This window comes from Rhinolophus hipposideros (assembly GCF_964194185.1).
Source record: "Rhinolophus hipposideros genome assembly, chromosome: 4".
In the NCBI taxonomy this organism is placed as follows: domain Eukaryota; kingdom Metazoa; phylum Chordata; class Mammalia; order Chiroptera; family Rhinolophidae; genus Rhinolophus; species Rhinolophus hipposideros.
Window position 1 is genome coordinate 29163947 of NC_138050.1, and position 17738 is coordinate 29181684.

At 37.7% G+C, this 17738-nt stretch overlaps 2 protein-coding genes across 9 annotated transcripts in view; one reads left to right on the forward strand and one right to left on the reverse strand.

The window, feature by feature from the left end:
- Nucleotides 1–586: 586 nt before the first annotated feature.
- On the reverse strand, nt 587–16546 carry RWDD4 (RWD domain containing 4). 7 transcript variants are annotated; one of them, XM_081046772.1, is made up of 7 exons: nt 16249–16546; nt 13668–13748; nt 9544–9653; nt 9299–9446; nt 7009–7126; nt 4794–4843; nt 587–2423 (listed from the first exon to the last, which is right to left on the reverse strand). In XM_081046772.1, exons 1-7 carry the CDS (start codon nt 16270–16272, stop codon nt 2391–2393), a joined length of 564 nt encoding a protein of 187 aa, XP_080902898.1. In that variant the 5' UTR covers nt 16273–16546; the 3' UTR covers nt 587–2390. The 7 variants fall into 7 exon arrangements, 5 of the variants coding, with proteins under 5 accessions (XP_080902898.1, XP_080902899.1, XP_080902897.1 ...); XM_081046773.1 differs by having other exon boundaries at nt 9544–9649; nt 16249–16401; XM_081046771.1 differs by having other exon boundaries at nt 9299–9470; nt 16249–16399.
- A 169-nt stretch (nt 16547–16715) lies between these two features.
- Nucleotides 16716–17738, forward strand: part of TRAPPC11 (trafficking protein particle complex subunit 11) — a 43138-nt gene continuing 42115 nt past the window's right edge. The window contains exon 1 of one of the 2 annotated variants that reach the window (XM_081046775.1): nt 16716–16893. The gene's annotated coding sequence lies outside the window, so the exon portion shown is untranslated. The remainder of the gene's footprint in view (nt 16894–17738) is intronic. The other variant, XM_081046774.1, reaches the window with a different exon arrangement.

Here is a 17738-nt window from a genome sequence, read left to right on the forward strand (position 1 = left end):
TCTACGTTGCCCAGAGGCTCTACCCACTTGGCACCACTTTAAACTAAAATCCTGGCTTGAGGTTTTTTTAGTGTTGTTTTTTTTTTCAAGATGACCCACATGGGGAGGAATTTGGGCTGAAATCCAAGTGAGAGGTTAATATGTTATAAGTTGTCAGGAGAGTATGTGTGTGTATATTTACATTTTTCCCTTCCATCAACAACAAAAATTCAAGACAGAACTTTTCCTCAGGGCCCTCATTGGGGGACAGGTCTTAGCCTCACATGTTGTGTGTGTATGTGTGTGTGCCTGCGCAGGTGTGTATGACTCCTTACTCTGGGCTAATCCTGGACTTCATCTACTGTTTTCTGGGCCTCCTGAAGCTTGAAAACTAAAGCTGTCCTTAATTTCTAGGTTCCAACTTTCATTTAATCTTGTAGACTCTGGTATCCCTTACCTTCTTGTCAGCTCATTTAAAAAATATTTTTTAATCCCGCATTCTGAACAGTTTCTGGTAGGAGGGTACATCTTACACCATAATACTATACAGATTTATAAATCAACAATGCTTTCAGGTCATTTGAAATAAAACATGTAGAAAAATCGCTGTGTGTAACTCAGATTTTATTGCTTATTGATTATGTCATTCCGTACAATTTTAAGTAAACAGACTGAGAAAATATACTTGGGAGTGTTACAAAGGTGATGGTAATATTGATGAGAGAATGTTCAAGTGTTTTACATAAGGCAGTAAGAGGCACCATTGCCACCATCACCTCCCGAAGTTTGTACATTTTATATAAAGATTAAAAATAGTTCATTGGCATTTTATTAGCATCATTCTTTGTAATGTATAAACCATGACAAGCCTGAACAATTTCAGAATATTCAGAGCAAAACAAAGTATTTTCTTCCACTAGCAGACGTAGCAGTCTTTTTCTTTAAAAAAACAAGCAAATTAACACAACAAAACCTACACACACAACCCCCCAAAAAAAGTCAGCATATATCAGTGGCCCTGAATTTTAATGTTTCTGTATCACATTAATTCAAGAAATAAAATGCGATTCAACTTTTAAAAGTGAGATTATATTTCTTCACCATAATTATACTTACTTTATAATTCAAACAATTTAACTGAAGCCAATGTTAACCCAGTAGAAACCCTGGATACAACTCAAATTGCTCTTATGCTACGGAAACTTCTTTAAAAGTTAATTGTTCTCTAAAAACTCAGACCCAAGCTGCACAGGTATAACTGAGGAACCAATCAGTGATCTATCTTTCCAGACACCACAGTAGTACTTCTAAGTGTTCTTAAAGCTGGAGAGGATATACAGAATCACTGTAAATCGCACATAAACATCAATAACTCCCTGGTAAAAATGCACTAATAGTTTCCTCTATTAATGATTAAAAAAATAAATCAAGCATGTGCTACATTTCAGCATTTGAAATACTTCTATGTCCACTATTGCAAAGTTGCTCGGGTTGAGAAATACAACTGAATACTTGAAAAGAAACAAAACTTGAAATGTGGTTTTATGTTAAATCATTTAGAAGACCTCAGTTACCAAACAACTAAAGATACACAAAAGCAGATAAATAGAAATTTATTAAAAATCATTGTCTCCAACAATACAAAAATTAAATATTAAGGCATCTTTTACTTTTATCTTGGTATATGCAGCAAAGAGAAATGTTTCAAATAGGAACCAGCACTTCTATTCAGATGCTTTCTAATGTATTTGGCAGATTTGTTTTTATATTCTCCTATTCCACATACCACTGAAAGCTTTCATCATCAAACATGGTGACCCAAACCAAGAAAAAAGTATAAACAGATACTCATTTATTCAACAGTTCACCTTGAACAATAAAAAGGAACAAAGACTATTATGTGTAAAGTTCAAATACTAGTATTTAAATTTCTCTGAAGCAATTTATACTTCAGTAATTAAGAGAAAGAAGAGATGACTTTATTAAGACAAAAAGCCTATTAATATGGGTCATGCTGCAGAATAATTGTTCACTCGGTATTCTGCTCCATTGGGACGAGAATTTGAAAAGGGCTTCATACTTCTTAAAAAAGAAAAATCACATCCACTAGAATGAGATATATAAATTAACACTGATTATTTATTATTCTCCTTATTCGTCCATTGACAAAGCTCACCAGGTTTCAGAAAGTATACCAAACAGTAACATTTTCACCTTTTATTAAGGCAAGTTTGTGAAAATAATACAACCAAATCTCTTCATGAACTTTCAGCTTAAAACATTTTTTACATAAGAAACATACAAAAATTGTTTTATAAAAAGCCACCTCAATGCCATAAAAGAGTAGTGAAAAATTTTGAACCCAGTTTACTTTTTAAAGGATGTTCTTTCCTTGTCTCAAATTCCAAGTACTATTCATCATCTTTAGAGCCAGTTTTGCTTAACTATAAAAAAACATAAAAGAAATATTCAACAAGTTTAAGCTCTCATATTATGTGTTCATTTATTTCACTTAGTATCAAAAGTAAACATTACTAGAGCAGACAACAAGGTTCCAGTAACTTCAACCACCTCCAGCTTTCACCATATGTAACTATACTTCAAAAACGATTCTTTACAAGTATAACCCCAACAAAACAAAGGGGGGAAAAAATCCCTTGAAGCTTTCCAAAAAATAAACTGGAAGCAAGAAGATACAAAAGGCACCATTTGTAAAATGAATGATAGCTTCTATTTTTGTCTTTTATTACAAACAATGAAATATTTTAATTTCTAAAAATTTTCCTGTAAAAAAAGTTAAGATTTATTATCTTAGTCGACAATTCTTAAAGTACAGCTTTGAAAATGTGATAAAAATCTTAAACTGCAATTGTTTTGATAAAAATCTATAGCAGGAGTTGGCAAATTGGGTGGTAGGGGGGTTAGATAAAATTACCAAAGAATACAAAGGCAACTCTGACTGGAATAAAGACCCGGCCACTAAGAAATCCCTGTAGAACCCAAACCCTAAGAACCCCAGAAAATGTGGGAAACTGTGAAGAGTAAAAACTGCTGAGCGTAGTGCTTCTCAAATATTTTGGCCCCAGGATCTCTTTTCACACTTAAATATTGAGGATACTAAAGAATTTTTTTTTTTAAATGTAGGTTATATGTCTACTACCTTTGACATTAAAACAGAAATTTAATTCATGTAAAAATAACAATAAACTCATGTCAACTTAATAACATTTTTAAAATAAAACACACATTTTCTAAAACAAACAAAACCTAATGTGAATTTACATTTTTGCAAATCTCTGTATTATTTTGCTCAATAGAAGACAGCTAGGTTCTCACTAATCTGTTTCTATAGTAAGGCAGGTATAATGGAAGACAGCTACAAGAACACAGCACAAGCCCTAAGAACAAACGGAGTTAATAGAAAATGCACATACTTAGATCCTAAACCTACATACTACCTTAGAAAATTCTGGAAAATGCAAGAACATAAAAGCACACATTCTATTAGCGTTCTGATAGAAGAATGTTAGTGATGGTGTCATCTCGTGTTATGCAGCCTCTATAAATGTCTCTGGACACTTGTGAGAGAACGAGTAAAAAAGGCAAACAGCACCTTACTATTATGATGCAGGTGGTTTTGACCTTGCAGACCCTCTGAGCGGGTCTCCATGACCTCCCAAGTGGAAACCACTAGCTTAGAGTAATGGAATTCTGAGTCCAAACCGTGTCTAGGTGGTAACCTCCCTCTTCAAAACATCTTCTCCCATCTCCCAAGAGTACGGGATTATTTAAATTTTACATTCTTTTACAGCTTGAAAATTCTAATTTATATTAACAAGGACGCCTTAAAAATAAACAGAAAACTTCTGGAGCCAGGGAAGGAGAAGCACTATCACCTTTAGTTTAATCAGATTCTTTTTCTTCTCACTAACAGCTGGGACCTGCTGCTCTGAAAAGATGATTCTCCTTCTGATTTAGGAACCAGCTCACTCTGGAGCATGGAGCATTTTAAGGTGAGAACAGACTTAGCTGGTGAGATACCCATGGGGACACCTAGTACAACATGAACTATCAATCAAGCATCAGTGGAGGGGTCCCGAGTAAAAGAATACTAGAGAACCTTCACCCACACAGACATACATCTTGCACAAGGAGAGAAGTACTGTTTCTTTATTCCAATTGTAGCTCATTGCTCCCCACTCCCAAGTAATTACTTTTGTACTAGAGTCTAGAAGCACAAAGATTATTTTAAATAGTTCCTATAGAAAAGGCAGCCCATGGCCCAAACAGATGAATTTAAATTACCCATATTTGTAGGTCTTCACTAAAATCCTAATCTTGAACTATTCTGGGATCATATTAATTACTTCTCAAAGCAGTAGTGGCACTAATTGGTATGCAAAACTTATTCATTAAGTTCTACAAAGAGAATTAATTGTGTTAATTTCTACTAAGAAATCAAAGCATTTCTTTCTGTGATTTCTTCAATTTCCATATTATCACTAAGAGTCATATTTAAACATGTCCATTCTTAAGATGTACTTACATAAGCAGTCATATTTTATTGTAGTTATAACTTAGTCACAGATTTTCCATTATCAAAAAAAGAAAGAAAATCTAAAACTGAGGGTATAGGGAAGAGAAGAATGTGAAAGATATTTCAAAAATACTTACATGCTGAATGTAAAAAAGTAAACAGACATTCCCATGAAATCCAAAGGTTGAGGGGGGAGAAAATGGAAGATATAAATTTCATTATTTGATGGCAATAATTATAACAATTTTTTGAAGACTAGAATATAAATATGATATACCTTCACCACATCAACCCAGTTCCATCCTCGAGGAAGTTCTCCTTTGTGGTCTAAGGGATAAAATAATGGTAACTTTATTTTTAAGACCAAGCAGTAATTTAATTAATGTACTAATAAATAAGATTTACATACTATTATGCACAACAAATCTATAAAAATTTAGATTACATATGACTGAGTTGAAAAAAATAGTCTATCATGATTATGAATTGAAAGCACTGTTCCCCTGGGGATACTTGCCGAGTATTTCAGGTCTACCCATTTGACATTCCCCTATTTCCATTCAAGACAAAACCTGACATCAAGGAAAACATATGGAGGTGAGTTGGTAATGACAGGCAAACTGATCAACTTACTAGTTTCATGCACTTGCATGAAAGATTTTACTACTTTATAAAAGCTCACTGCTTAAGTAAGAAGCTGTGTTAGTTTACTGTTTCATGAGTTAGTGTTTCACACTAGAAGCAAGGCCTTATAAACAAATGTTTGGCTTCAAGACTAAGAGGAAGCCTGGTCAACTCATTTATTAACTGCTGTACTCTGAAATAAAATATTCATTATTTAATCCAATGTATTTTAAACAGGGCTTTAATCTGTTGGGAGTGCTTGAAAACAAGTTCAACTCTTATATAAGAATTTATAGTTTACAAAGTGATTTCATTCTTTTAATCGATTCCAATTTAGAGTAGTTTAATAAATACAATCTAAAATTTTTTCAATTTAATATGGCTTGATTTCCTTTATACTTTGAAAATCTGTACTGAAAACAAGTACATTAATTTTACAGCAAGGGAAACAGAAACTAACCCGTGATTATTATAGAAGAGAAGCAATTTTACTGGAGCTCAATTTTACGTGCTAATGGTTTTTTTCTTCTTATGAGAATAAGTATCTTATCCCACTAATTACTGATTACAGGGGCATGGAGGTGGATCTCCAATTTTGGTAACTAAAACTTATCCACAGCGCCATCCATGACTGTCCCATTTAAGTTCTATTTAGAATGCAAGCTCCACGTCACAAACTCCTATACCACAATTATAGGAAGATAATGACTTTTAGGTGGGCATCGTCTAGGAGACAGAGGTAGGGAGATATTAATAAAAGGGAATGATCACAGGCTGTTATGTATGAAAACAACAGATAATGAACTGACATAGATGCTAAACAGTCCAAAAAGAGATGAAACAAAACTCTAGAAAACAGACTGTAATGGCTAACAATTTACTGCTTCAGTTGTTTATACTGTACTTTAATGCTGCTTTGACATTAGGTATAATGGATTCCCAGATTTTTTATTTCACAAATCATTTCATTTGCAAAAATGTACTTTGAAGGCCAACACAAGGTTGCTATCTTTTTATTCTGCCACAGATATTAAACAAAACATAGACAACCAAAAACTACCAACATTTATAAAAGAAAGGGCATTATTTTAAGCCTCCTCATCAAAGAAAAAGGGTCAGTTCTTCTCAATAAAGGGGAGCTTGTAACCTCACATCAATAACACACACATGTAGTCCTAAGTATATACATACACACTGTGTATATGTATATAAATGTATATATGCATACATGGTAATGTTCTCATCAACAGGGAAAAAGGCGTTTACAGATTGATATTGATTTGCAAATTTTCAGGTTAAATAAAGGGATAAAATATTATTGTTGATATGAGCTAGAGTTTATAATACTCTTCTAAAGGTCTATACCAAATGACTGGTTTAGGATACACAGGAATTTTATTCTTAAATTTTATTGTTGTTGTATAAATAGGTCAACTACAGACAAAAACATTATTTATTGTGCTAAGATTTAATGGCATACCGGACTTCATTTAATATGAAAGCTATATTTCAAAAATACTTTAATAATACATATATCTGCCATAGAAGTAAACAAATAGGAAAATTCTCAACATATCAGACAGGGTACAAGTAGGACACACATTTGTATGCTATCTAATGTTCCACAGATTCAAGACTCATTTATGGTTATTTGCCACTCATCTATCTTCTTCGCAAATGGTTCTCTCTTGTGGTAAAATAGTAGGAAATATTTTCATACACATCTGTGATAAGACAGTCTCTGATCCAAATGTCCCAAGAATAAAGAGTACAGACCAATCTTCTAAATGTAAACATGCTTGTTAAGCACCCATATTGCAATAAAAAGCACATTTATTTGTTATAAAAGGAAAAAAACTAGCACAAACCTGTTTTATCTGCCAGCTTACGCTTCTGGGCTTTTGAAAGTTGTTCTTTTTTGTCTTTTTTCTTACTTGATGGGGCTAAATTGGGAGTTTCAACTGAGATTATATTGCTTATGGATGTCTAGAAAAAAGGAAAAAAATTCTTAGACTCATGACTTAAAACTTACGGAATTACACTAAATATGGCTACATCCTAAAATGTGTTAATCATTTTTATATTTGTAAAGTAAACGAATCCCATACTGTTATATCCATTTACAGGTTCATGGGACCTTAGCACATTACTGGTTTCACTCTTCTAGAAGTTTGCACTGAACAACATAACACTAGTGCAATTGTTATAACCAGGTCCCTGAGAAAGAACATCTGACACCAGTATTACACTGAAGCTCTGAAGTTCCAAGGTAATTTTACAATTTAGTTTATTTGCTATTATTTGGAAATTTAAATATGTCTTTAGAAAAATCTCATGTGCCTACCTAGATTACCCTGGTTCCCTGATGAAAACAACAACAACAACAAACTTTAAAATATTTGGGTCCATGTAGGCACAGTTTATAATAGACAAAATTTAAAATGCTTACTCGATACAAGCATTGCTATGAATGTTGTACATGCATCACTTATTTGGTCCTTACTGTAATCTTATAAGGTAAACACTCTTCTAACTGCCATTTTACACATGAAGACACTAGCATAGTAAGGTTAGAAACTTGCCAGTCACCCAGTAAGTGGTGCAGTGACAATCTGAACCCATGTGGTATGTGGCCCACAGTCCATGAGCTTAGCTCCCACCCTCACTGCGTCTCCAGCTGCCTCTCAGTGTTCTTCTGGGCTCCCTGCGGATGGGGAAGTCAGAACCGCTCAAGTAGAAGACACGACCTTTGCTGTCAAAGGCGTACAGCTTGCGGCTCCCTGCACCACTCCTGCTTCCAGCCTTTCAGCCTCGCTCCATTACACCACGGCAAAAATGCCCGACCCTACAGAGACCCAGCGGTGCATCGAGTCTCTGCTGTTTTCCAGAAGACGCTGGAAAGGACGGGAACAAATGCAGTCTCTCCCAGACTGAGTTCCTAACCTTCATGAATACAGAACTGGCTGCTTTGGACATCAACTGTGATGGGCAGCTGGATTTCCAAGAATTTCTTAATCTCACTGGTGGCTTGGTGGGAGTTTCCATGACTCTTTTACCCGTTCCCAAAAGTGGATCTGAGGAGCCCTTGCAGCTGGCCTCCAGACCACCCCTTTCCTTCTGATCATCTCCTCACAGACCACAAATACCCCGAGCGCAGCGCACCCATCACCCCATGCAGCCACTCCTGCTGGCAGAAGAAAAACACTATCGTTTTTTAAAACGCACACTGGAGAATAACTAAATTTGTGCAAGGGAGGGAGAAGAGTGGGAAGAATGTAAATTGGATTGATGAAAGCAGTTACCAGTATTTACGGTAAATAGTAAAAATGCATCTTGAGTGTACATATAATCATGACTAATGATAACAACAGAATCATCTCCATGTTACTCAGACTGATGGAGAGACGTCACCTGTCATTCCTCACTCATTAAATATCTATCCATCCCTACTACAGGCACTGACATAGACTCTGGGGGTATAGTCAGTAAGACAGGTAAGGTCCCACCTTCACTGAGCTTACTTTCTAGTGGGGAAAACACAACGAATGAATAAATAAAGGGTAAAAAAAAGCTTACAGCTTGGTTCATAAGACAAAACTCAATACTGATCACTGAAAGTCTTTCAGTGCAGGACTTGGTGCAAAGGGGTCTAATACATAGATGCTTATGGTCATAAAGGATGATTATTTCCTTAAATAATTCTAGAAAAAAGTAATGTATTTTTCCTATTTAATAAAGTCTCCTTAAACCGCAACACCTTCAAACTGAACTGTGGCAAGATTATTTACAGTTAAACAATCCTCATAAAGAAAATCATTTCCGATGTATTTTAGCTCTCAATAAGAAGTCCTCTATCTGAGCTTTCTGATGAGATCAAATAAATCTGAAAAATATTTGGTTCTACGATATCTCAGTTCTGGTGGGCACATGAAGTATTTTAGTCTTATAGGAAGGATAAAATCTAAAGAGTATACTTTAATTTTTAAAGTTACATAGAAACTAAGAAATCTAGAATTGACTGTTCATACTCAGATGTAACTTACTTTGTAACACAAAGTCTCCTTCCAATTTTAAAAAAATAATAACTAGCAAAAATTAATTAGTAACAGTAAAATCAAAACATCAAAGAAATCTGGCAAAAACAAGCAGCACACTCACCGTAGAATTAACGGGGTGGTGATTCTCCATGAACTGCTCTTTGTTGTCCTTGGCATATTCAAATAACGTGTAGGTCATAGCAGTGCCGAGATTCACTTCCACTGCTTCCTGTAGCTTGGCTAATATGCTCTGCTTTACAGCCGAGGAGCTACAACGCACAAGAAACACATTGCTAAGACCAAGTAAGAGAGTGTCAAAAAAAAAAAAAAGAAGAAGAAAAAGAAAGAAAACGAAACACTACTCACATGGTGTTGTTAAAAAAAGCGTTCATAGATATAATTGGAGGTGTCTGGGGATATGTTTCTGTCCAGGAAATCTCTATTAAGAAGGCTTTGGGATCACCATTTTCACCTATCTGAAGAAAAGGGAAATCTTAGGCTTGTAAAAAGTGATGTAAAGACAGAATAGTAAATTATGAGCTTTAAGACGATGAATTCTTTCCAATGTCAGAAATACCATCATTTGAAAAGCTCGGGTACAGGCTAAGACTGAGCAGGGGGTGGGCACAATATAGTCTGACTCATTCCTGGTCTAACAGCTTTTGCTGACGTCCATGGCCCTTCTCTCTGACCAGCCCTCCAGCTTTTTCCAGTACCAAGACTGTCTTATAGACAGTTCTTTCATCAAAGTTTTCTGAAGATAAAGATAAAACATCAACTGTGTGGAACAAGAAGAGGATGGACAAAAATAATAATCCACAAACTTGAAACATCTCATCTTTGTCTTAAGTTCTCCAATTGCCAAATCATAAGAGGCATTAAGTATAAGTAAACTGATATGCGTTAGCACAATTCCAAGAGACTAAAAGAATGAAATAAAAAATTTAGAGAAAAAAATGCAAAGGCAAGCAGATAAGGAAAAGTAACACCACAGGCAGGACAGAAATTCCTGAATAATTTTTTATATTTATTTTTTTTAATTAAGGTATAATTGACACATAACATTAGTTTCCTATGTACAACATAGTGATTCTATATTTGTATATACTGTGAAATGACCGACACAGAAAGTCTAGTTAATAGCTTTCTGATGAGATCAAATAAATCTGAAAAATATTTGGTTCAGTTACAACGTTTTTTCCTGTTATGAGGACTATTAAGATCTACTCTCTTAGCAACTTTCAAATACGCAATACAGTATTTATACTACTATATAACTACAGTATCATTAACTACTACTACAGTATATTAACTAACTATAGTCACCAGGCTATACCTTACATCCCCAGGATCTATTTCTAATTGGAAGTTTGTGCCTTTGGACCCTCTTTACCTAAATAATTTAGAAATGTCTTTTTTGTTTCTTTTGCTCTGCCCAACTTTTTGTTTTGAAAAACTTTAATCTTACACAGAAACTGAAGTAGAACAATGAACACTCATGGACATGTATCTTACCTACTAAATACCTTTCACTCCATCTACTTTCTCTATCTTTCTCTCCACTCTGGAACCAACCCCCCTCCCACAATGTGTGTGACTCCTTGGTTTTTTTGAACCATTTGAACGTAAATTGCAGACATCATAAAATTTCCTTAAATATTTACGAGTAAAATATCCTAACAATAAAATAACCACAATGCCATTATCATACCAAAGAAATTTAACACTGATACAAAAGTATGATCTAATTCACAATCCATATTAAAAGTTCCCCAAGCATCTCTGAAGTGTCCTTTAATAAACCATCTCCTCAAACCACAAATCCATAATCACCAAGGATCATGGATTCTATGTTGTTGTCAAATCTCTTTATTCTGCTTTAATTTAGAACAGTCTTCAGTCCTCGCTGTGCCTTTTAAATGTCCTTTATGACCAAAAACCTTTAGGCCAGTTTTCTTTTATCATGTCCCCAGATCAGGACTGCTTGTTTCCTCTGTTTGGATTCAGATTAAATGATTTCGGTGAAGATACTACATAGGGGATGTGGCATATTCTCAGAGCAACGTATAAGGTGGCATGTGTGATATTCTGGAATTGACACCTTGTTTGATTACTTGGTAAAGGTAATATTCTCCAGATTTCTTCAATGTAAAGGTATCTTTTTCATTTTGTAATTAAGAGGTAATCTGTGGGGTGATAGTACAAACCTGTGTGTATCTTGTTTCTCAGTAACTTTTCACCCAAAGGCTCTAGCATCTATTAACGACCCTAGTCTGAAACAATCATTACATTGGTGGTCGCAAAATGACGATTTTTGTGATAAAACTATGGAATGACTCATGAATCAGCATCTGATACTTGAATAGGGCTATGCTATAATATTTTTAGTACGTGTGCTTCTTTTAAAAAATATTTATTTTAAAACAAGAGCAATATGATTTAAACATTTTTTTTACCCCAAATTGTTACTTGATCCACCTTTATTTCCTGAGGACTCATTTTTTATTTCCATCCCCTCACCCTCAATCTTACCCAACTACCAACATAAGGGAAAGCTTAGAAATCATATCAAATAAACTTAGGGATCTGTTGCTAAACCTATGTAATTTGATCAGCTGCATAATGGTTGTCATCGATTTATGCTCATACTTTAAATAGAAAGATAACTGAAAAGTAATAGAAGTTACTGGCTTTATGGAATCGCTGTCCTTCCTCAATGTGCATGTAGAAACAACTGCCACAATCCTCACATTGTGCTAGGTACCAAAGGGACAGAGACAGGACCATCCCTGTCTCCTAGGAAGACAAACATTCACATAAATCGCTAAACTGTAGGATGACTAAAAGTTCAACTGTGACAGAACAAAGTATGAAGAAATGGGGCATGGTCAATTCTGCTTTGAAGTTAGGGGAGAGATAGGAGACATGACCCAAATATGTCACACAGGAGGCTTGAGATAGGTATTTAAGGAGAAGGAGGATGGATGATGGATGAGAGGTAAGGGGAAGAGGAAATGATGGGTCCCAAGGCAGAGTATTAGAAAACATGCAAGGAAATACTTAACAAGCCATTATGTCTGATGGAGGGCAGTGGCTGGGAAAGTTTGGAGGCAGTTTGAACCAAACAAAAGGGCCTTGAATGTTAAGCTAAGGAATTTAATCCTCATTCTGCAGACAAGAGAAACGTGGAGAAACCTTGATAAAGGAGTGGGATTGCAAATTATGTGTTTCAGACAGCTAACTGGTAGTCTGTGGGAGGACCTAAGTGTAAGTGGGAAGCTGAAGAACGAACTGAAAGGGGAGAATCATTTAGGACTAAACTAGTCTGTGGGGTGTGACTAGGACACAGCCACACTGTGGCCCAGGTCCTCTCTCAACACACCATCTCTGAATCTCATGTTTTCATTCCCCCAAAATCCATGAGTCACATCAGTGTCCATCCTGTAAGACACACACATGTCCTACAGCAGCCTGCATACTGTGCTCAGTAAATAACTGCTGTTGTTAACCAGACATTTAGGAAAGTATAGGGGAAGCTCAATCTCCCATTTGCTAGGGGGAGGGGACAGTGGTTGGGGAAGTCTGGGGAGGCAGAGAGACTCAAATAGAAGGAAAGGCCCAGGACTTAACTCCATTCTTAACTTTGGCCACTAAGTTTCTTTGTCGTTACATACATGGAGATGGTGTGAGGATGGTTGAGCTTAAAAGGGAATTGAGAAGAGCATTTATTTGAAACGGTGATGTTAATAACCATAAATCTTTTTAAAAAAACTTTCCTATGCCACTATTACTTGTAATCATTTGGATAAATGGTTTATATTATGTATTTACGAAATAAAATACTGGTTTATATTATGTATTTACGAAATAAAATACTGGTACTGTTTCATGATGAAAACAGTTATAAGCAACTTTCATTTTAGAGAAAAACTGACAGTTTTTCTGACTATCATCAGAAAAACTGTCAGTTTTTCTCTAAAATGAAAGTTCATTTATGTAAATGAACTGTCAAACTGACAGTTCATATATGTAAAAATATGAACATATATTAATAATACAGAATTAAGAAAAATCAACTTTCCTTGACTATATCATAGGGTAGTAAAAATAATACTAGACTTGGAATAGAGATCTGGATTTTCATCATAATATTTATCAATATCAGCTGTAGGAGCTTGGGCAGTTATGACTGAGAGTTTATGTTTAAGAATAGAAGGTAAAAATAATTCATAAGCTTTTTTCATTTCTGACATTTTATAATTCTGGTACGATAAAACAATTTTATCATAGTTTTTAAAAGTTTCTAAATTATATTTTCAAAATTTAAAAATAGTTGATGTCATGGTGATGTATTTCATTTAAATGCTTCAGAAAATCCAAAGACATAATAAAGTCAAACCACTAGATTTAAAAAAGAAAATCAGCATTTTTAGCAACCTTGAATCTTTTCTAGCAAAGTAGTAAGTGCTCCCACTCATACCATGTCTTACCCTATATTGAAATGAAACTGGACTTAATTCCCGGAAACTTTCATCTCCTTCATATATGGAACGTAATGCTTCCAGTTCCATCTGAAAGAAATAAATAAGTTTTGTTTAGTGGTATAAATGGATTATCAACAGTCTTTAGTTTTTGATTCAGGCCCACTCAACTAGTTAAAACTTTATTAGCTTATATGGCTTTAGATATTTATAATATACGTGGATATACCAAAAATCACAATAATACTAATACCTACTTCAAAACTGTGCCAGGCACTGCTTAGCATTTTACAGTTATTATCTCACTTAATTCTCACATCAATCCTGTGAAGATCTTATAATTTTCTCCTTCTTACCAGGGTAAAATAAGATTAGGTTTAAAGCAACTCTAGAGCATATGCCCTTTATCATTCTGTTAAAAAGTAGCCTGCGTACAAAAAGAACATGAAAGACTATCACTTATATATATGATTTACATTTGTAATTCTTCCCATAGAATGATATAAAACTTGAAAAAACACTTAAGGGCAATAAAAAGAACTTTGAAACAATGATAGAAAATAGTTGACAAAGATCTACCCAGGATGGGAAAAACGCCTGCAAGAGAAAATGTAAGTAATAATGCTTATCTGGAAATATTATTTAGAACATTGTGGGCTTATGAGAATGAGAAGACTCAATCAGTGTGATTACTGATGAATACTTGAGAAGAGAAGCAAAGAAAGACTACATGTGGGTACATATTTTAGTATCCAAAAAAATGCATGTAATGAATTCTACGAACTAAAGAGAAGTGGATTTGATCTATGTGGACAAAATTTTTGAATAGATTATTAAAGAAATAGTTTGTGAGGACCTGGGAGAGAAAGTAGTTCCTAAGACCTAGTAAGTATATGAAAAACAAGATATATGTAATGTAAACAACTGATCTTGAGAGGCAGTAACTTGATCGGTACATTAGGGAAAGGTACGAAACAGTCTACCTGGACTCCAGCAAGACTTTACAGGTTTCTGTTGCTACTTTTAGAGAAAAACAAAAACAGGAATTCAAACTGGATTTAAGAATAACTGAGAAAATTAGATCGGAACAGATTTACTCAAAATATCGTGCTACTCCTTCTGTCCTTACTCCTTTCCCATATTTTAATTAATGACCTGGACAGGAACAAAAGTTGCAGGCAGACTTGCTAAGTTTGTAGAGGACAATTTGACAGGACAGTGAATCCTGCGGGTGGCACAACAAGAACCCAAAAGGTCCTTGGGAAACAATCTAACAAGATGAAACTTTATAGTGTCAGGAGGAGAACTTGTCCTTAGATACCTAAACACACAAGCAGAGGGTGAAAGACACTGCTTTGCATAAAGCACGTTAACCTAACTGCAGAGAACTGTAATGCCCCAATTTTAAAAACAGGACGTAAGTAAACTTATAATTCGTCCAGAGACACATGATTGCAGAAGAATTAAAAAGAATGGACATGGAGAAAAGCTGAAAGGCACCACTTAGTATAAAAGTAGTTTGAACAATTGGGCAGAAAACCCGTGTACAAAGACCTGACAGTCAGTCATGTGTGACAATGGAATTTTCTTGTTAACATGGAGACAGACCCCTGGGCCCGACCACAGGAGTTTGCGTTGCGTACGGTAGACGTGCGGTAGAGGGCAAGCATCTGTTTCTCTAACCACCCAAATGATCTAATGGCCAATGGTCCGTGGGCCAAACTTTGAGAAACATTACACTCACGTGCTCCACGATGCTCAGTAAGAACTGTTCAGGTCTCGGCTGAGACACTCACCTGGCAAGAATATTTGAGAAGGGATACAGATAACTCCCTTGTTGGCTTTGGGCCCTTTAAAGGGAACTTCCAGTCCAGAGATTCTATTACATCGATCACGTACAATGTTTCAAGCAATGTATTCTCAACTACGACTCCTCGTGGAGACTCGGGTTCTCGCCCCGAACCTCCCGCCGCGCAGCCCCGAGGAACACTGCGTCACCTTCGTGCTCTTCCCGTCATCGGCACACACGACAAAATCAGGACGCTCACCCAGAGGCGACACGGTAGCAGCCCCTCCAACTTGGGTACCTGCCTGCCCCCCCAAAACAGATTTCGTATCCACCGGACAACTATCAGATGGATAAATGATTCCACCAAACAACACGGCCACGCATCCGAGCCACGCGTGTCATCACTCTCCTCCATCAGAAATTCAGTTAACTTTCTCCCTACAAGCCAAGGAGGTTTGAAATGTAAAGGCGATCACCTTCCAACCAGCACAACTCGGTTCACAAGTGCTACACGAACGCACGGGATTTGAGGCGAGCCAAGTGCCCCGGGATGCGGACCAGGGACACTCATTCTTGTTATGAAGGAGACCTGGGCAGACCTCGGAGTCTACAACATCTAAGCCCGCGCGGCGCGGGGGGCAGCGGCGGGCGAACGCCCCGGGCGACGTGGGGCAGCCCAGCGGGCTGTGTGCTGTAGGGGTGGGGACAAGGGCACGTGCGCGGCTGCCCGTCAGTCGCCCTCCCTCGGCGTGGAGCACCGCGCCTGGGCGGGGGAAGGGGCGTCCAGTGCCGGGGACCCACCTCCTGGTCCTCGTTGGCACTCATCGAGCCGGTCGCAGGGCGCCTCCTGCACGATCTGCGTCCGCGACTGAGAGAAAGCGCGAGCAGTGACCCCGAGGCCGGGGCGTCCTCGTCCCGCACTCTCAGCGGCTGGAGGCTCACCCTTTGCACCGCAGACGAGAGTCACGCGTACTCCCTACCCTCCCGCAGCGCAAAGCTGCGGATCCGGCGGTAAGAGCTCGGAGCCGGGGGTCGCCGCAGGTGGGGCGCGTAAGCGTCTGGGACGAGAAAACGGGGCGGTAACGAGAAAGGCTCCGCCTCCTCATCCGTCTCGCTTCTTCTATTGGCTCCTTGTCTCTCCGCCCCCAACTCTTGCTCCTCTAGGAAACGGAGCGTCTTCCTCACGTTTTGTGGAGTAGCGTAAAGTTCCGGGAGAGCGATTGGTGTAGAGCGCTGTCACTCAAGCCTAGAAATTACTTCCTGTGCCTACGCCGGTGGATACTGGGAAGTCTGGCTTGCTGGAACGGGCTTTGAGGCTGTGTCGGTAGGGACCGGATAGGACTGCATCCCCTCTGCCTCCGGTGGCTGAGGGCGACCGGCCACAACTGCAGCGGGCCCAGGGCGTGCGGCCTGGGTGAGTCTGGGTCGGGAGACCTGCAGGACCAGGCAAGAGCTCTTAACAATGCTGATTTGGGGGGCCTGCGTTTCCTGAGGCGTCTGCGGGTGCAATTTTGGCATTTCCTTTTTAGCTCCTAAAGAAAAAAACGTACCTATTTCTAGGGACTCCAGGTTTAAGGGGGAAAGGGGAGGAGAGGAGGAACATAGGGTTACGGCGTTGTTTTCTCTGCCTTTCATGGTAGCTACTAGGACAGAATTCTGCGACCCCGGGACGGTGGCCTTTTTTAAGTCGGTTGTTGCTTCACATCAACATCAGCTTTTTTTTTTTTTTTTTTTTTTTCCCATCATCCAGGCCCCAAACTGTCGTTCCTATTTGGACCGTTTTGTAGTGGAACTTACTTGAATCTTCTCCTAACTAGCCTTAGATCCTCTCTACACCGAACTTCCGTTCATTAAAAAACAGTGACCACGTAATTTTTTATGTCCCCCTTTGATTAGGTCAGCTTTCTTTGCTGTATGTCATCCTTTCCAAGACGTTTATTATCTTGCATGCCAGCTTCCAGATTACTTCCCTTGCACTCCACCTCCTTCCATGTCGTCATTGGGTTAGTTGGTTCATTGGCTTCTTCCAGAAGACAGTTCTTCCAGGCTGCCAGTGGGGATCCATGCAGTCTCTGTACCTGTCCCTTGCCATTCCCATCCCTTTGCTGCAGAATGAGCACCAACATTCCAAGTGCCAAAGCTTTTACGGTAGATGGCGGGAAGAATTTCTGATTCAGTTTCATAAGGTCATTGTTTTGGAACAGAATTATGATACTTTAGAGCGGTGCTGTCCTATACGGTGGCCAGTAACCATATGTGGCTGTTGAGCCTTTGAAATAGGGTAACCTGAA

Coding starts and splice junctions, on each gene's coding strand:
- RWDD4 (XM_081046769.1), bottom strand. CDS start 16,272: ATGAGTGCCAACGAGGACCAGGAG. Junction 7,127..9,298: donor ACCACCCCGTTAATTCTACG/GTGAGTGTGCTG, acceptor CCTTTTTTCTAG/ACATCCATAAGCAATATAAT. Junction 4,844..7,008: donor TAAGCTGGCAGATAAAACAG/GTTTGTGCTAGT, acceptor TTTATCCCTTAG/ACCACAAAGGAGAACTTCCT.